The sequence below is a fragment of the Rhipicephalus sanguineus genome, chromosome 8 (assembly GCF_013339695.2).
Source record: "Rhipicephalus sanguineus isolate Rsan-2018 chromosome 8, BIME_Rsan_1.4, whole genome shotgun sequence".
Lineage (NCBI taxonomy): Eukaryota > Metazoa > Arthropoda > Arachnida > Ixodida > Ixodidae > Rhipicephalus > Rhipicephalus sanguineus.
In genome coordinates this window covers 66095970-66114930 of record NC_051183.1, presented here as the reverse complement: position 1 = coordinate 66114930, position 18961 = coordinate 66095970, and the positions used below count along the sequence as shown (strand labels likewise).

General features: G+C 46.5%; 1 protein-coding gene across 1 annotated transcript in view; it reads right to left on the bottom strand.

The window, feature by feature from the left end:
• Nucleotides 1–12376, bottom strand: part of LOC125759454 (ryanodine receptor-like) — a 281891-nt gene extending 269515 nt beyond the window's left edge. Inside the window, exon 1 of the mRNA XM_049418256.1 lies at nucleotides 12006–12376. Within this exon, the coding sequence (XP_049274213.1) occupies nucleotides 12006–12059 (54 nt within the window). The 5' untranslated portion in view covers nucleotides 12060–12376. The remainder of the gene's footprint in view (nucleotides 1–12005) is intronic.
• Between the last annotated feature and the right edge of the window lie 6585 nt (nucleotides 12377–18961).

The following is an 18961-nucleotide window of genomic DNA, read 5'->3' as shown; positions in this document are numbered from 1 at the left end:
AATCAATGTCAACCTTAAGAATTATTAAGAATGACATGTATATCCCATCAGCACGACCTTAACCGCTATCACTCTCTTACTGGAGAGTACATATAGTACTTTTAAGTAGTCAGCCATTTGTACGAACACACATTATATCGAAGATCAGGCCTACCTTTCAGACCAAAAATTTCGAGTGGCTGTTGCATTTTCGCTGAGGCGACAGCCTTAGTGGCGATGCATAAAGACTGAAATGCCCCGCCAGAATCCGACGATCCGATTGGCTCGTCGCGTCTCATTTTGTGCTTGTCGAGCCTCCGCGTGCGTTAATACCTCTTCGGTGTTCCAGCCGATCCAATAGGTCATGTCTCAGTGCCTTGCACCGCGTGGCCTTTCTGCGTTCCTCCATAAACATCATTAGGACGAGTCACGTTGAGCCGTGTCCCCAACTATGGCTGCAGAAATAGCGCATTTTCCTATCCTCAACCTCTCCCCATATTTGTTTTTTGGCCACGCAAATGCCTCAGAGACGAAGGCAACACGTAGATCGCGCACCTCAAGCCCCGCATGACCAGTCCCGTAATATTCTCTGCACCAAACGGCGTGATTTCGCTCAAAGGAATCAAGACCGCCTTAGAATCAGAGATATAAGGCGTTCACCTTAGTGGGTTACGTCGCTCTTTCAGAACAACGCTCATGCGCTCTGAGGGGCCACAATTGTTTGCAAAGCTAGTTACAGCCCAAAGCATAAAAATCGGCTCCATATTACACAATCTGTAACACTTGAAGGCAAAAGCCTGCTGCTCCCTTGGCACTGCATGAAGTTACACAATCGGGGACCATACTTTCTGCAGGACATAGCGAGCCGCAGAGAGAGACTTGTATTATGTTGACTTCGCCTTCTGAATCCATTGTGTTGTTCCTTCCCCACTGACTAAAGCTTTCCGCACCTCACGTCGTGTTGGACTGCCTCCGAGATCGGCCCACCTTTCACCGACGTTTATGTTAACTGATGACGCCACGATGACGCCGAAGATTTTCACGACCTGTGAGTCTGTGACGTCGTGATGAAGTCACGTGACGACGTCACAACAAGCCCTTGCCACTCCACACGCCGCTCACTCGGGGAAGGTCCCGTGGGTTTTCTGGACGGGCCTCGTCAAATCTCGAGCGCCTACATAGCAATTCGCCGTAACAGGTTTTTGCGGATATATCTAGTGTGAATAAAGTGAGTGTTGTACCGGCAAGGAGCTTCTGCACACGCGCTGATGGGGCATGTATTCAGGCCCTGTGAAAGCACTCTTGGTTTTGGGAGGAGGTATTGCTCAAGCGTAGCATCCATCTGATTGTCCCATATTTTCTGCAATGCAGAATGAATGATGGATGCGCGTGGTTTCTTTCCCGCGGCCGTCTGTGATGTTACCTCACATTAATAAAGATCTTAGAACTCATCCATACCTTCGCTAAGAAAACATTTCTTTGTGTATATTATACGTCCATGTACTTGCCATTTGTTAATGACTAACTTCATGTAGACCCTCCTAAAATCACCAAATGGTGATTGCAGTACCTGTAAATAAATAATATAAATAAAAATTGCATTTGAGAAACTTTCAAGTCACTGGGGCGTGATGAGAACGCGGCTTGATAATATTTTCAAGACAGTTGAACAGAATATAATAATAATATCTGGGATTTCACGTGCCAAAAACCCGGATATGTTTATGAGGCACACTGTAATGGAGGGCTCCGGAAAGTTCGATTATCCGGTGTTCTTTAACGTGCACTGACATCACACAGCACACAGGCCTGTAGCATTTCATCTCCATCGAAATGCGACCACCGCAGCCGGGATCGAACCCGCGGCTTTCGGGTCAGCAGCCGAGCACTCTAACGACTGTACCACCGAGGCAGACAGTTGAAAGCAATCGACGGCACTTATCGAGGTGCAGATGCCACTGGAACACTTCAAGTGCTCGGACGAATTTTCACGTACTTGTGTGAAACAGCTGGCTTCGCCACCTGGACTATTTAGCTTCACACGGCCACCTTTGCCACTGTTGGAAAGCTTAGCTGCTGCAAAAACTGATTAGGAATACGCTTAATATTACTTCTGTGAGAAACGCGAAAATCATTCGTGAGATCGTAAGTTCCCCAGATAACCATTAAGTGCCACTTCAGTTCACCACCAAGCTGCTTCATATACACCGGACCTTTATTTTTTTAGTATCTTCTGAGTTCCCATAGCCGCCGTTATAGGAATTTACGGTTAACGACAGACTTTCTGACGAGTAGTGCTTAAGCATGTAATACACAAGCTGAGATAAGCGTGCCCTCGGAATCTGGAGGACTGTATGTCACGTTCCTTAAGTATCCCAGCGCAACGTTACACACACTCAATATAGATCGCTCGCTATAAGTCAGGTAAATACTGCACGCTTCCGCGAATCAGGTTGCCGCTTTACGCCGCTGACGACGTGGCGCCATTTGCGAGGGGCACTTAGGGGAATACCGATGCTACCGCTGGGCAAATGGGATGCGGCACTGAATATTCCGTCACTTTAGTTACGTGCAGCGCAAGTAACGAATAAAGCGTCCAGCTGATACAATAAACATCAGAAGTTTGGCGCATATGTCCAGGATAGGCGTGGTACCAATTTCAGTAAAACTTCTTTTGGGCCTAGTTGGTTCATAATTCTAGAGGTACATTTACAGCGCAAACGAAGAATGTCGCTTTTTTTTTTCTTTCAGACTGCGCATATTATAAGAACTCATATGCAGTACTTACAAAAGAAGCGTGCGTTGTGGACGGCCCAAAACGTAAAGCACATCCTCGAGCCGGTGCTCGACATTTCTTACGGCTTTACAGCCAAGACCTCTCGCCCCCTACAGTGTTTTCCCTATGCATCCGAATAGTGAAAAATTTGTCGCTTCTTGTTAAAAAAATCTTCCATTGTGAACTAAGGGCCACCAAAAGGCAAAAGAACGTTCCTTCTTTTACAATTTGAAAAAGTAACACCTCGTTTTAAGTTCTGAAGCACACATCCCTCTATTTCCATCTATTAGCATCAAATCTGCGACCGAAGTTACATGCATTATATTTCAGGCTAACATGAGAAACGTGCGTGAAATCATGTTTTCAGATTCAATGCTGTCTTCTCTCAACTCACTTGACCCTTCAGGCATCTTTCACGCTGACCTTGGTATGAATCCCCAGAACTTAACCGTCGCGCCATTCATGAGTTACAGCCTGGAATTAAAGACGTTGGCCGTATCACGCGACTGAGAGCTCTGGATCTCACATTTCCGGCATACGCGTTTCACCATACTGCATGCAAATAGCGGCGAATCTAAGGACCTCGTGAGTAAGGCCCATCGCGAGCATAGAGAGCGTGGTTACCGCCAAGCGCGTAACAACCCTCAGGGGAGAACAGTAGCCGGAAGGCCATTAGCGCCTGCTCTCCCAGCGGAATGACGAACTCTGTTACTCTCGCCTGCCTATTGACGTTTGAAACGTTGGAGTGAACGTTCCAGCAGAGCGAAAGAGCGGTACCCACAGAGAAAGCCATCGAAGCCATCAGGTTGCCGCAATCGCCGCAATGATGTGGACGGAAACTGACAACGAGATTGGCTGACGCTGGGCTCCAATTCAGCGACTAGCCCCGATAACGCGGTAGCACTGAGGCTCGTATCGGCGTTGATGCGGCATTTTCACTTTCTTCAGAGCGTTTTTCAAGCGCGGAACCCACGCTACCGAAACTACCACTGAACGCGACCTCTGAGCGAAGCAGGGCGCCGGGCGAACGTAGTGTGCCGAAAAGCGAACCTTTGAACCACGCGCGCCGTTCCTTGGCAACGCCACAGAGGTTCTTTTTTTTTTCATGAATCAAACGGAAACGAACAAACAGCATATTAGCTTTTTGCACGGAGTTTCTTTTTTTATTGCTGCTAGTTTGATTACTAGTTATTTATTGTAGCAGACTTTCATTCGTCATCAAATGAAAATGTCCCACTCGTGGCGCACACCTTTTTTTCGAAGGCGAGTTTACTCCGCCATACAAATCTCCTGTATGCAAAGACGGCTCTGAGCAAGTGTGAAGCTGAGCACACACTGATAAGATATTTTATTTTGATTTTAAGGTCAATTTTTCTATGGCGCACCTACCGACATCGACACTAGCGTGACGTCAGGCTACAGTACCAATTTTGGTGCGTTCACACAGCAGTCTGGCTGGTTGTGATGACGTTAGGCACCAAAACTTCCAAGATGGCCGCTTGTGCCTCACCAAAGCATTCAAAATGGCCGCTTGTGCGTCAGTAACGATATCGTTGCTGACGGTGCGGAGTGGCCGCGGAAACGTCAATGTATATTGTGCCAGCACGTGACGAGAAGCTCATACCGTGTTGTGACCTCAGGGCACAGTAGGAACCGAAACTAGTTTTTAAAAACACACTGTAATCACTTTTTCAAGATGCACTCGCGCTTAGCACTATGTTTTCTAGGCTTTTGAGGGCTTGACCTTTCATTTGACGCAAAAAGACGACAACTGGAAATTTTCGTGTCAGTACCCCTGTAAACTTTCGCGCCGAAATCTCTGCGCGCAGATGTCCACGTGCCGTCACGGATATCAGAGTGTTTTGCTTAATCTTGGTCACATTAACTCAATAAAAGTTTGCTAAAGCTTGATACGTCTCTGGCCTGATCAGAGCATACCAAACTTCTTTTTTACCGATTAAGAACTATGTAGGCCCTAGGAGACGCCACGGCGAGTTGGTGCGGGAAATTAGAGGTGGCGTCGCAACCTGCATTTTATGTTTGCACGTTTCCTCTCTTAACGAGTGCCTCGTAGCGGCTAGAATTGTGCTTTTCGTATTGTGAAAGCGGAATTCACTAATACTCGAAAAAGCATTTCATGAATTTAGTGCCATTTTTAAGGGTTGCTCACACTGCTCGTAGCATTTGTTACTATACAGGATAAACCGAATGAATCGGATAAACCGGATAAACCGAATGATAAACCGACAATTACGCCAAGGAAAGCATAGCAGAAGATAATTGTTGCCTTCTAACTTTTAGTATAGTAATTATGGCGTAAACGGAAATTAATTAAAGTGGCCGAAATAAACATCCTTTCCGTCGGGGGGATCTGAGCCCACCACCATCGAATTACGCGCCCGATGCTCCGCGAATTGAGCTATGACGGAACGCGCTTCCCCGTCCAATTCCACGGGGGAAGCGCCTTTCCTCGTAGCTCAATTGGCAGAGTATCGCCGGCTTTGCCGCTGATTCAGCGTGCTTCTCCGCATCAACGAACACGACACGTAGGCAAATTAACCTCGCCGGGTCATCTTCGGGTGGATGGCTTGTGACCCCTCAGGTCGCTCCGGCGCCTACACTATCTTGGAAGCAAGTTCTGCAAGAGTGCATTGGTATTCCTATTTCTTGATTTTTCTTCTTCTTATTTTTTTTAGACAGATGAGGATTGCAATACAGGTGTATTTATGGAAACTTCACAGGGAACGGAAACCGCTTTGCTACATCGAACGCGTATTTATTGCAAAACTTTGTTATAACGACGATCGGCTGCAATTCTCTAAACAACTCTTTTGAACATTCCCTAAGCGCTGCTCCCTGTCTGCAAATACGGGATCACGTGTTCAATGATCAGTCGTGGTCGATGTGCAGATGAGCAGTAAATTAGTCGTGAAACAGAACACTGGAAAACGCGCACAGTTGTTCGGGTGAGAAATGCCTGCCTATGTCCATCAACATGCACATTTTAGGAACGCAATACGGGAACGCATACAATGTACGTTACTAGTTCAATTAAAAAGGAATTAGTCCGGCTATTCGGTCGAGAATTCGCCTTACTGTAGCCTTTTTCGGTCGCTATAGAAGTGTATTCATTAATATCATCGTGGCTGAGATCTAGCCCGGTTAGGGCCAGATATCAGTGCACAGCACACATCTGAAGTGTAGGACAGGAATCCAGCTAACGGTAGCATGTTGAGAGTTGTAATTGCAAGTTTTACGTACTCAGAGACATAGCTTCAAGTCGATGCGGTAGAAGCATATCTTGCCCCAAATGTGAATGCGATTCGCACAAAATGCACAAAATGCACAAAATGCACGAAGGCACAAAATGCAATAATATATTCGACGATCTCCCGTATTTGTCATTTATTCGCTGATCACAGTCAACTGAAAATTTACGATAATTTCCCGTAAATTTTTGTTGACTGTAATGCCAGTTGTGCAGACTTCGCGATATGCCTTTAGCTATACGAGGACTCGTGGTTTGATTTACTTTTGAATGGCACTTATTATTATTAGTCTGCAAAATCAGACTACTAGTATTTTCTATTTTTATTGTCTCATTAAGTTTTGTTTTTACTATTGTGTACTTGTTGAGCGATGGGAAAAGGAACTTTTCTTAAAATACCACTACAAAGCAACCTCAGCGGCTCTTCGGGGCACGTAACTATGTAACATTGATTTTCTCCTGAGTCATAGGTAATTCAACTTAGAAATTTAGTTAATTGAATCTGGACATTTATGCCTACTAACTACACTTTTGTAGCACTGTTATGTCCAAGCACAGATCCACGCCGAGAAAAATAAACACAAATCGATTGCTTTTATATAGTGTTGCTTAAAAGTGTTTTATGAGTGTTAAAATCATTGCTTAATAATTGATTAAGTACGTTTCTATTCACAGCCAGACCTTTACTCCCGAAAATCATGAACATAACTGTGAATTTTTGCCAATATTTTAGCGCTAAATCAGTATCTTCAAACATCAAACTCGGCGTAGTCTGTGTAGTATACAATACATTGGGTTCCTGCATGCCGAGCAATACTCTGCTCCCTCACTTCATAACGTGCGCGTGGCTCTCAAAATAAGGGACTTTCCCGAAATATCCGCTAACCATTAAAAGAACAGTGTACCACCACGGCGTGCCATCAGATATCGCGTGCCGCCTTTATTGCATCAGACCGCCGCTCTTCGACCGCGGGGCTCAAAGTGTTCCACCTGTGCCTTGCCGTGCAGGCTGCTAGGAAATGCCTCCCCCCCCTCTCTCTCTCCCTCTCTCTCCGCCAACCCTTCGTATAATCACATCCAAGGCTTGAGCTCGTCTCTCGTCAGCGCGTGGCTCGATCGGAATTCCCCCAAGGGCGCCAGGAAGCCCTCCGCGTCGGGCAGCGGCTTATTTTGACTGCACGGTGCCGAAGGCACCGCCGAGCTGCTCGTGGCTCTAGAGGAGGAGAGAGAAAGAGACACCGTCCCTGTCTTCCGGAGCGCCGGTGTACAGGTATATAAAAGAAGAGCCACTGCCGGCGCAGTGTCGCCATGTGCCACTCCCCTCCTCCCAAAAGTCCTTTGCGGACTCTTGATGCACAACCCAGACTGCCGCAGCCCCCTCCCTCCCCCTCTCCTCCACTGAGAGCCACATCTATTCCGGGACCCCGCAGCGTGGGCTAGAGTCTTAGGTCCGCTGCGACTGGAGTCCGTACGTCTTTGGGCCTATGTGTGTTTGTGTGCTTGCGGGGCTAGCGGGTGGCAGGCAGCTGCGAAGTGTCTGGGCTTCAGCGCGACGTTGCCGTTTTGCTGCGTCGGAAGAGACACGTCATACAGCGCGCCGCCCCGCTGAGTATACTACGGCGGGCATTTCATTGTGCTAGTGCAACGGCGTCAAGTAGGGACACGGCTGGGATGAATCACATTCCCAAGATTGTTTGGCGTGTAAATGCGGGTTCTTTTCCTTTGGGACCTGAGATGTTGTTCTCGCGGGCCCGCTAGCCTTTTGCAACGCTACGCACTCATCAACCGCATTTTAATTTATTGTAGCACTGTCAGGTACATTCAACTAAATTAACAAGGAAAGAAACGTATTTTAAGTAATCTCAATGCACTGGCCAAACCTGGTAGTTCAAAATGTCTGGGCTGCCACGTGTGACCACTTGCTCGTCAAAACAGCTTCAGTATTGCTCACATGCGCCATTGTGCTGATTTGACAGAATTGGTAAACAATCTGAAATAATATGTACTTATTATTTGGACCAATTATAATACTCCTTAATAGGATATTCTAACTAACTTGCGAGTGGTTATTACAGATCGTAGGATAAATATTTTAAGAGCGATGCTGTTTAAGCTAGCCGTAATTTGTGCGGCCTTTCAGAAAACTACCATCTTCATGGACGGGTACGGACAAGAAAGTGGGAAATCGGGTGCAACGAGACAGAAAGAGAGAGAAAGCTATAGAAAGAAAGAAAGAAAATTGAAAGAAATAATGAGAATAAAAACACAGAAAGATAGAAAGAAGGCCATCCAGCTGCGCTCTTCCTTCACGCTTGGCATGACTAGTGCGCTGCTGCCGTACTAGTGAATGGGAAAGGCAACGGCGGCAGCGAGAAGAGCCCGAAGCGATGGAAGCCCTACGCAATTGACGACGTACCCTTAGATCTATGAGACGTGCGAACGCTCGGCTTTGAGTTTGGACTTTCGTGTTTGGATAGTTTGGACATCCTAGAAGCAACCAGATTAGATTTCAAAATCCAGTTTCGCTGCCTCAAGCCCCTGCGCGACTTAGTGCAAGTTTCGTCAATTTTTTTTCTTCGTATATTTAATTTTTTTTCTAAATATATATTTCTGCATGCTTACCCTGTTGCACAAGATCGTTGTGTGGTTTGGTCTCGCACAACGTGTATATGAAAGGAAGCACTCAGCAATATGTGAATAAACAATCTGGTTTTATTTTTGACGCGATGTGAATGAAATCAAATTTCCTGGCTTCAGCAGCGACATGAACACCAATAGAAACATGCTACTAAATACTCTGTTTTCAGCCGCAAAATTATATTTTACTTTAATCTTATATTTGGATCAATAGCGATACCGCAATCTATAAAGAAATCTTATCGAGCTTTCTGGAAAGGACTTACGGAAGTGTCGCGTGAGATCATAAACAATGTCCAATACCATAACTTTCACTCATGATGCAAAGAGTAGCAGGTAATACAGTGATAATTTTGTCCTTGTGCGAGTTACAAAACAACAGTCTGCTTGGCAACGAGCCGCTGCTATGGACGGTCAGTAGATAACGAATAGGTAACAGGAATGCTCGGCCACACAACCAGCCTCGTTCCTCTTAATAGGACGAGATCTGTGAAGCGACTGAGCAAAAAAGCTATCGCTACGACAGCCGTGATGTTCACACCCCTATTGGTGCCTTACTTGGGACAGTGAAAAGTATAAGATCTGTGACACCATTGATCGGTTTGATTTGGTGGGCTGCAAGGCTTACAAGGGTCGCCACAAATTATGCGATGTGAACTCATTGCACAGCTTTGACAGACGTTAGGCACAGAATTAAAAAATGATGAGAATACTAGCGTGCCAAATAGGTGAGAACTCTAACCCATGACCATCAGGGATAAATTCACGAAGCATGAAAGTGCCTGAACGTTTCTTTAAGGGCACTAATATTTCTTATGAGTATATTGCACGAAACTAAATCGACAGTGTGCACCGTGCGTGTATGTTGTGAACTTGCAAAATGCAAGATTGTACCTATGCGTATATCCTATTTCTTTCTTAAATTTTATTTATATCCCGAAACCAAGAGTAAAGAGGTAGCCATCGCCAGCAACGACTCCTAGATCGTACTTTTATTTGAATACAAAAAAGGCGCGTGTAAGCAACAGGGATTGCAATTGACAGTCATGAATGAGTTATACATGTTCATAGGTTAGCTTTAAAGATTTAGAAATACCCGAAGTAATGCAATTTTTACAAGATATGTCAATAAGTACGAGGAAAATAGGGCGTATAACCATTTGTATACAGGGTTATTGCGGACGTCGACGTTACAGCTGCACATAAGCTGAACCAACGCAGGAAAGCCGGTAAGCGGGAACCATCAAGTGAAAAGCTCCTAACGACAGGACCCATAAACATGACTTCAGATATTTGTCGCTCTAATATTCTTTCACAGACATGCGGAAGTCCCTACTTCGACGGTCGTTGGCCGCAACAGTGAATTGCCACTTTTTATACGTTTAAATTACATCATGGAGTCAGCGTACAACGAATTCAGAGCTCCAGCTGTGGGTGTATTACTAAACAACGGAGCTTATCAAAAATGTATCAGCTACTTTTAACTTTTAAGTGATACCGCACCATACAAAATGAAACAACGCAACTTAAGAAAACAAGTTACTATTATTTTTATTTTTTAGGGCTTACTAATTGTTTTCACAATTGAAACACAAGCAGGACTGCTATACCAAACAAAGGTCATTTTGCATTCGTGCCCTATATTCAAAAATTTATTCAAAATGCTACGGCTTTTGTAAGAAACCGGATGTTATTCGACGAGGGGGCTTTAACGGAAGCTTTGTTTGAAATGAACAGGTCAGTATAACTAACTGCTTATCCTTGTGTGGTTAAAGTACACAACTTGGTTTCATTTCAATTTAGATTTACTAACGAATCAACAATTTACTAAAGGCGAAACAGCAATGCATTGAAAATCTATCACAATGCGCTGATACAAACTGCAAGTAGGCACCGAAGCTGCAAAAATGTGCAAGTACGAGCTTAGGCTCTGGAATATTCGAGTGTGGTCGCGTCGTTTCCTGCGCTGCTTACGACTCAAATGCCTTCACGAAAAATGTGCGCCCCTGCCATGCGCAAATGGAGAACACGTGGAAGCGACCGGCGGATCGTGCATGGAACTACTTTCCGATCAAAAGCCCATTTGCCGGATTTGGTTCCATTCATTGTATCACAAAAACATGTCATCTTACTAATGTCCCCATTAAGGTAGTTTCTTTTGCCAGAGCTATTTGAAGGCAGTGTCTTAAGATGGCTTTAATTTCGACATTGTACTGCCGATGGAAATTTAAAGCGTCATTAGAACTACGCAAAATTTTGCGCCTAACATCACGAAAATGCGAGACTATGCGAGAATTGTTTCAGCACAAAAGGAAATACATAGAACAAGTTTACTATCTTTGACGTCTGTGCTAGGTTGTGCTAAACGCAGATTTATCAGGGTTTTCCCTTGTTCTTCTTTATCACACTGACGTCACGTCACGAGCTGTGCATAATGCGTACCAATATGTTTTAATAAATGAAGTTAGAATTCAGCGCTTATCCTCAGCGTCTTCTCTCAGTTATCCATATGCGCGCATTTCGTGAAGTGCGCAGAACTAATCCGAAGAGATTAGCAGTTCTCCCAGGGCTCCTACACGGGACATCTGAAGCGTGAACCTCAACAAACAGGAGGCACACAATGCAGAGCCAGAAACTATTCTCGCCGTGCCTTGGACTCTTGCCACACGGTCCGTCTGCAAACACTCGAAGCCAAATCGCGTCTCCTTCGCGCATCTTCCATGTCCCCTGGTGTCGCTAAGCGCGGGGAATATATTTACCTCGCAGCTCTGAGACGAAAATTTTTCCTTCTGAAAGACATACGCAGCTCCGCCTATTCACAAGCGGCTACGAATTCCAGAAAGTTCGCATTGCACAGAATAAGCGCTGTGATAAATAAGCGCTTTGACCTAATGCCCAGCATTCCAGTTTAGTAAATGAGATAGTCTACAGCTAACTTATGCGACACCTTGGAAACTTGCTTATGAAATCTTTGATGTCATTAACACACGTTGCCTCACATTGTCATGAATATGTTGCGCTTTTAGCGGTACTGCGAACAAAATTTGCGCCAAGTAATTCTGCTCATCGCATTCCGGAAAATGAAACGAGCTTCGAATCCGTGTACCGAAGAGAGATTTGGACTTTGTGAACATTCTGTCGTGCTCCGTTTGTTCCCCCAAGGTTATTTAGCATATGCGCGATGTTCACGTTTCTAGCGATGTTTACGACTTGATGTTTTACTGCCTCTTTTTACAACACACTTTCAACAAGGAGAGTTCACGAATTTATACCAATAGATAGCGATTTGGCACTTGTACAATTACACCACTTGTCACAGGGTATTTGGTTAGATTTGTCACTTACCGTTCGCAGGAATGACACGTCGTCCTGTTCGGACGACCCTTCGGCGTCCCCCATGGCTGGTTAGGCCTAGGCTGCGTGCTGTCGCGTCGCAACGCCGGCAACGCACACCGGAGATCGAGTTAAAAAAAATAAAAAAAGCCGCGGACACCGACACGCACTTTCACGCCGCCTCCGCCGGGTCAGCCAGGCTTGCTCCTCTCCGTAAAAGGAGGAAAGAAATCAAAGGGAGCAACGGGGGGCTGCTCCCTCAAGAATCTTATTCACCTCCTCCTTCTCCTCCACCACAACGGACAGCACACCACTCTCTCTCCCTTTCTCTTCGGTCGGCAAAGTCGATGAGAGTACGGCGATGCGCCTCTCCTTACGGTCTTCTTCCCGTGAGCCGCCGCTCCATGCGGCGTGCTTCCTCGTCGGCGGCACAGGCACGTCCGGCGCGCTCTGACACCGAGCGCACGCTGCTGCCGTGGCTAGCGGAGCTATCCCTTCGATCGCCGGCGCGCGCTCGCGAACGCCGAGCTGGAAACGGGAGCGCGGCTGCGGCGTGCGGCGGCGCCTTGATCACTTGGCGACTTGCACCGGGCTCGGGGCGCGCACCGCGGGTCTTTTTTTATCCCACTCGGACTCGGTCGCACGCCGCCGGCCGGTTCCTCTTCCAAACGGCGCAACCGTGGGCGTGATGAGTGAATTCGAGTAATTTCGAGCAACGAAAGTAGGGGGCGCCGGGTTAGGATGGAACCTTCTGGAAGTGCGGCGGTTTGAAGAGTTACACATTAGGCAGTTTCAGAGTAGCGTACGCATAGTCAGCGTTTCTTGGGCACGATACGCTATTTCCGTAACTTCACGTGGACACCCAAGAGGATAGCGTTCGACGCATGCGCAGTGGCGACAACCGCTAACGCGGAGCTTTGCGTAGCCTAGAATTTAGCTGCCTATGACATCAACGTACAGTCCCGTCCGCACAGTGCGAACGGATTGAAACGGGGAAATTTCGGGCTATGTATTGCACGTAGTACTTCGGTTTCCACCGTCTTCAGTTCTTGTCATGATATATCGGGTTAATTTTGACTGACATCAGTGCCAACATTTCTTTGAGTGGCCAAATTAACACTAACACGACTCGGTTATTACGAGAAATTCCTCGTCACAGTCGTTATCCTAAATAAAACGATGTCGCGTTTCAATCCGCAAGTACACTATTTGCCCACAGCACAAACATGCTAGTAACGGCACTGTAAAAATTGCGCATTCTTATCACACATTTCTTGCCAATTAAATCATGGAGCACCGACTGTGCCTTGAAAGAATGATGTCATCCCGTTTACCAAACTGTGACACACATAGCGCGACAAGGGAAAAATAATACACGATGAGGAAATTCAAGGGGACATAGTCTTACTACCATGAATTCTCGCGGCTTGCTTAATGCGCATGCAATGTCTCTCTTCTTTTTGGCCATGAATCATGGTCACCGGGCGAAGGCAATCGAGAGGCGCTATACAGTTTCGCACATTGGTCTTCGTGACTCATTAGTTCACAATGTGGTTTTCAAGCAGTGATGGCAAGATGATGTTCTCGGTCTTACAGCGCTCTCTGAATATTTGTTCTTGTGTGCACGAGCGGCTGTAGACTGATAGTAATGCCGCATACCGTGTACGAGGCTGCCGGACTGTGAAGTTGTGTGTGTGCTTCGCCTCTCTTTCTCTCGCTCTTTCTTTACTCTGCTTTCAATATCCCCATCCCTTTCCCCAGCGCAGGGTCGCATACCTGCTATGCTAAACTTGTTAACATCCCTGCCTTTCCTATCTCTCCTGTTTTTCTTTTCCTTTGCGCTCAGAAAAAAAAAAATCGTAATCTCAGCTACAGATTATATTTCATTGACTTTCGCCTTCTCCAAGCTTCTTGAGCACGTCATTCACACTTAGGTCCTTAATGATCTGGAAGATCGCAACACCATCACTTAATATAAGTACGGTTTACGCAAGGGATTTTCTTGTGACACCCAGCTTGCAGGATTTGCTAACGACCTAATTATCTTTATAGACGTCGGGTTCGTAGTTGACGTTTTTTTTTTTCTTCTCGATTTCTCCTAGTCATTTGATCCGATCTCTCGCTAGAATACTACTCAAGTTAACGCATCTCAATAGTAAACTCCGGGTTTTAGCACTAATTAAAGACCTCCTGTCATCTCGCGTTCAGTTCACCTCTGTTGAAGCTTTGGCCTATTACGTTCGTAGTTATTACGTAGTTCACCTCTGTTGACGCAGCCTATTAACTGCAGAACTGCAATTAGCTCGGCCAGTTGGCATGAATCCATCGTAAAGAACAGCGCAAGGACAATGACGGAAGCGCACAGGAAGGTAATCAAGAAGCTCTTGTCCTTGTCTTTGCCTTCCTGTGTGCCTACGTCACGGTCATTGTGCTGTTTTTTTTTTTTTTTTAACAGCGGAGTTGTTTAAGCTCGCAGTAAGACCTTCGTCGAAGACGGAAAGCTCGGCGGCTATGCGACACAGAAAGCGGGTATGTGCCAAGCAGTTCCTAGCATAGCGTAGCCATCCGTAGTATGGTACAACAAGAACGCGGGAATGTATAGTGAGCTGAGGAGGATTTATGTGAGGGTTAGTAGGTAGAAAATGAGGAGAGGGTAAAACATGACGTAGGTTTGTATTGTGAAGCTTAGCAAGGGGATGGGAAAGGGAAGTTCACGCTGCCACATTTAATTGTTGCCTCGATATGCACGCATGACCGTGGTTGTTGCCTGTAGCAAGTGAAGTGTGGCGCGGCTAAGCACGTGGATGATCGGCATGTCGGAAGGAAAAAGTTGGGAGGGAGTGTTACGCAATGTTATAGAAAGAAAGAAAGAAAGAAAGAAAGAAAGAAAAGAAAGAAAGGAAGAAAGAAGGAAAGAAAGAAAGAAAGAAAGAAAGAAGGAAAGAAAGAGGAAATAAATAAATAAATAAATAAATAAATAAATAAATAAATAAATAAATAAATAAATAAATAAATAAGGATAGAAAGAAAGAAAGAAAAATAGTAGGTCAGGTATACGTACACACCAAGCTTCGCCTGCTCCCATCTTTCGTGTAGGGAAAGGGTTTCTGAATTTTTTTGTCCCCGTAAAGCACTTTCAGCGCTCTTATTGTAAAGCACCAAAAAATGCCCCCGCCGTAGACGCTCACGCGTCTGTTGTTACGCTACGCGATTTTCAAAATGACAGCACCAGTGCACCGTCAGCGAGAAGACACCGAATATTTAGACTGGATGGGGCGCGCACACATGCAGGGACACAAGAAAACCACACGAACAACACAAGCGCCTGGTTCACGTGGTTTCCTTGTTGTGTCCTTGTCTGTGTGCGCGCCCCATCCACTCTAAATATCAACCAATTAGCCCAATTAGCCCAATTAGCCCAATTAGCCGTGCTTCTGCGAACCGAAAATGCCGACTATGTATGAAGCACTATTTATGAGATGGGTCGTTTCTTTTACGTGCTAGTTTTCGATCTTAGTGATGCTTTCAGCTGCTGGTCTCGCTTAGTACGGAAAGTATCTGACGTGAAAGGTGGCTATCGCGATGAGAAACCTACTTGCGCTCCTATAGCGTGGCTTGCACGGAACTCCTTTTCTCGTAATTGTGTGTGGTCAATGAAATATTTCGCAACGCACCACTGTCTTAGTTACTTGTTTTATGATGAATACAAACCAGCTGACGCACGCTCGCTCATGCCATCTTACAAGTTTTGATGCATGCATGTTGATGCCTAGTGACACCATCGTTGTTTATATGAGTAGGAAAGCGCAATATCGACTCCGGAAACGAGAAAACTAGAAAGCGCAAAAAACGGAATTCTTTTAGCGAACAGGTTTCCTTACATTAGAAAATTATATAGCCCTGGTTCGCTGGCTCAACGTGTCGAAGGCTGATGAAACAGTAAAGCATTCTCCGTCGCTTCGTCTCGCCTGCTTTTAAGCTCAGGGTCCGATTCAAGCCGCTGACATCTAACCTCAGCTCTCTCACTGGAAACTCTGTACGATCTGCGCTCCGTTTGCGCTTGGCTTCTGCATCTCTTGCAGAACGATAACATATTTGGGTAAGAACGGCATCTCTGGGTCAAAGCGATGTTCAGGTTGCCGTTGACGCGCCAGTTCCCGTTGGCGCTATACTGACAGACAGCTTTCTCTGGAGGAGAGCGCAGGACTTTACCCACCGCCCAACATTCGAGGAAGACCGCTTGGCTCCTGGATCAGATACGTTTGCCTCCTGCCGGAGAACGAATGTCGATTCCGCTGTTATTGCATAGTACGCGCTCCTCGGGACGTCCAGGCCAGTTAGAGACAGCTTCTACGGAGGGGCAGCGCGTTTTCAACACGCTACCGGTCAGCGAAGCTGCGACGCCAACCGTGTCTGCCGACAAGCTGGGCATGACTGCGACGCCAGCTGCAACGCATGTGTACGACGGAGCCGTTGTACTGAGGCAACATTTCGCGTCAACGAGCAATGTCGTCGTAGAACACCACCGGTTCCATCATCGTTGGTATATTATTCTAGTACAATACAGTCGCTATCATAGTAAAGGCGAGTATGTTGCTGACTGTGTCACCGCGTTACAGGAACTCGCATCGGCATGTTCCTTTGCCTCTCAGGACGTTGCTCTTCGAGGTCAGTTTGTTCGCGGTGTTTCTTCAATTCGTGTACGCAAGCGACTCTTGCTAGAAGGTTCAGCGCTTTCATTCACTAGGGCAGTTGAAGTCGAGCTGCAGTTCGAACGGTCGGTCGAAGAATTGAGTTTTCAGCATCTGTGGAGCCTGTTTCGACGCATCTACATACGCGCCCCGCTGAAAAACAAGATTGCCGCAGCAGTCCGTAAACGCATGCTAGCGTCTCACATGCGCCGCAACGCATTCGTTCTCAGTCTCCGCATTGTTTTCATTTTGGCTGCGACGCAGCAGAGAGACTTGGTCTTTCTGTTCCGACGTGTGGGAGTGGGCCGCAACGTGCTAGGGCGCGTTCCGAGGGACCGAAATAAAGTTTATTCATCCATCCATCCATCCATCCCGGAACCACGCTTCGTGGTCTCGATGCCCACCTCCAGGTGAGCTTTGCTTATTCTGCCGTCGAAAAGGTCACTTTCAACGAGTTTGTAAAAATAAAACGGTTTGCGCCAGGGCAGGTCTGTGAGTTTGAGATCGACGACGCTCCTTCGCCATCCGAAGGCGATCAGGTTCTGGCCGTTTATCACTCGGCACGTGATGCGGCCCACATTAGTGTGCAAAATGCTGATGTCAGGTAGACACTTTTAAAGTTGACTCAAGTTCATCCGTTTCCATTTACTCCGAGAAAGTGTTCACTGACAACTTTCCTGGCGTTTCACTTCTACCTGCTCCGCACGTTTCCTTGCTTGATTATTGCAACGGCGCAATCTCTGTGCGTGGCTGTTTCTGGGCCGACGTTGAATTCAATTATTGCAGGGCGCAGCTTCTCTTTTATGTCCTTTGTACTTGACATCAATGCACTTGAGCTAATCATTAAAGCCGCGGCACTGCCGCGTCCACAGATATCCGTTGCTCTTCAAGATACGTGGCTGAAGGTTCAGCTCCCACAGAACCTGAGCCACCTTGCAAAGAACTGTGCGTTGTCATTGTGCCCTCCTTCAAACATGTGCTATCGAACAACAGGTTCATTATCACGACCGTGGATTATCACTCTAAATGATCGGAAGCTTATTTCTGTAGTAACGTGTCCACAAGCAGTCAAGGTGTTTCTAACGGGCGTGTTTTCACGAGAGGGCTATCTACAGGAGATAGTCGCTAAAAAGGGGGCACAATTCATTTCTGACGAGTTTACAGATTTCCTTCGGGTCGGGTACTGGCTGCGCTCGTCTTCCTTGTCGCCAGTGGGCAGCGCAGGAAGCGAAGTGTTGCGCAATCGTTAGCAGATGGGACTGGAAAAGAACTTAGTAGTATAAGAAAGTCAAGATCGAGCCATGAGGTTGTCTCATTCAGCTGTTTACTACCCTCAAGCTAATGGGCAAGTAGAACGCTTTAATCGCACACTGAAGTAGCACGTACCGGTGTGCCTTCTGTAGCTACGGCTGCTGCATCAAGCAGTGATTGATTATCTGGGTGTGTATAGGTGTACACCACATGCAACAACCGACGTTGCTCCAACAGTATTATTGCATGGCAGAATACCCCGTACAAGGCTAGACGTGGTCGGCTTTTCGATACAAGCCTTTAAGGAAGATCACGCTAATTAACTTTCCAGCATACACCTTATAATCGAGCAGCAACAGTAGCGTAGCAAAAAATGCGAGGACCAGAGAAGAGCTTTCGCGCACCAGACGATTGCAGTAGGCGATTCTGTTCGCGTAAGGTAGCCGTCCGTATGCGTTAAGGGAGCCATAGCTTCTTCTCCACCAGCAAGAGTGGGGAAGAAAGAAGGGCCTTCCTACTTAAGCCTGCACGGTGCCAAGTTTCCCCACAGGGGCAAGCTTGTCCTCGTGAGGGCTCAACTGAGCTGCTGCCCCTTCCTCACGAGTCTGCTGTGTCGTGTTCTCGTGATGTGCCCACTTCTCCTTCAGAGTGAAAGCACCTCAGTCTCCTTTTCTGCCTGCTTCGCCTGTCGAATCGTCCACCCCACAGCCTTCTGCTGAGCCGGCTGTTGTGGTACCAATGCCGCTACATCCTTCTGATATCGTACACCCACCTCCATCCAGTGATGTGTAGTTTCAGCGTCTGCCGGCGTAGATTGCTGACAGTAAAGAGACCCGGCCACCGCAGCGAGAACGCAGACCTCCTACATGGCTGAAGGACCATGTGCTAAAGTAGTTGCATGTATACATTATCTGTATAAGTAATGTGCATGAAGCGTATTTTGTTCGTTCTAACACCTACTAACACCACTAACCTCTTTAAATAAACTAGGGAGGGTGCTGTGATGTGATTTTAGTTTCTTTCGTT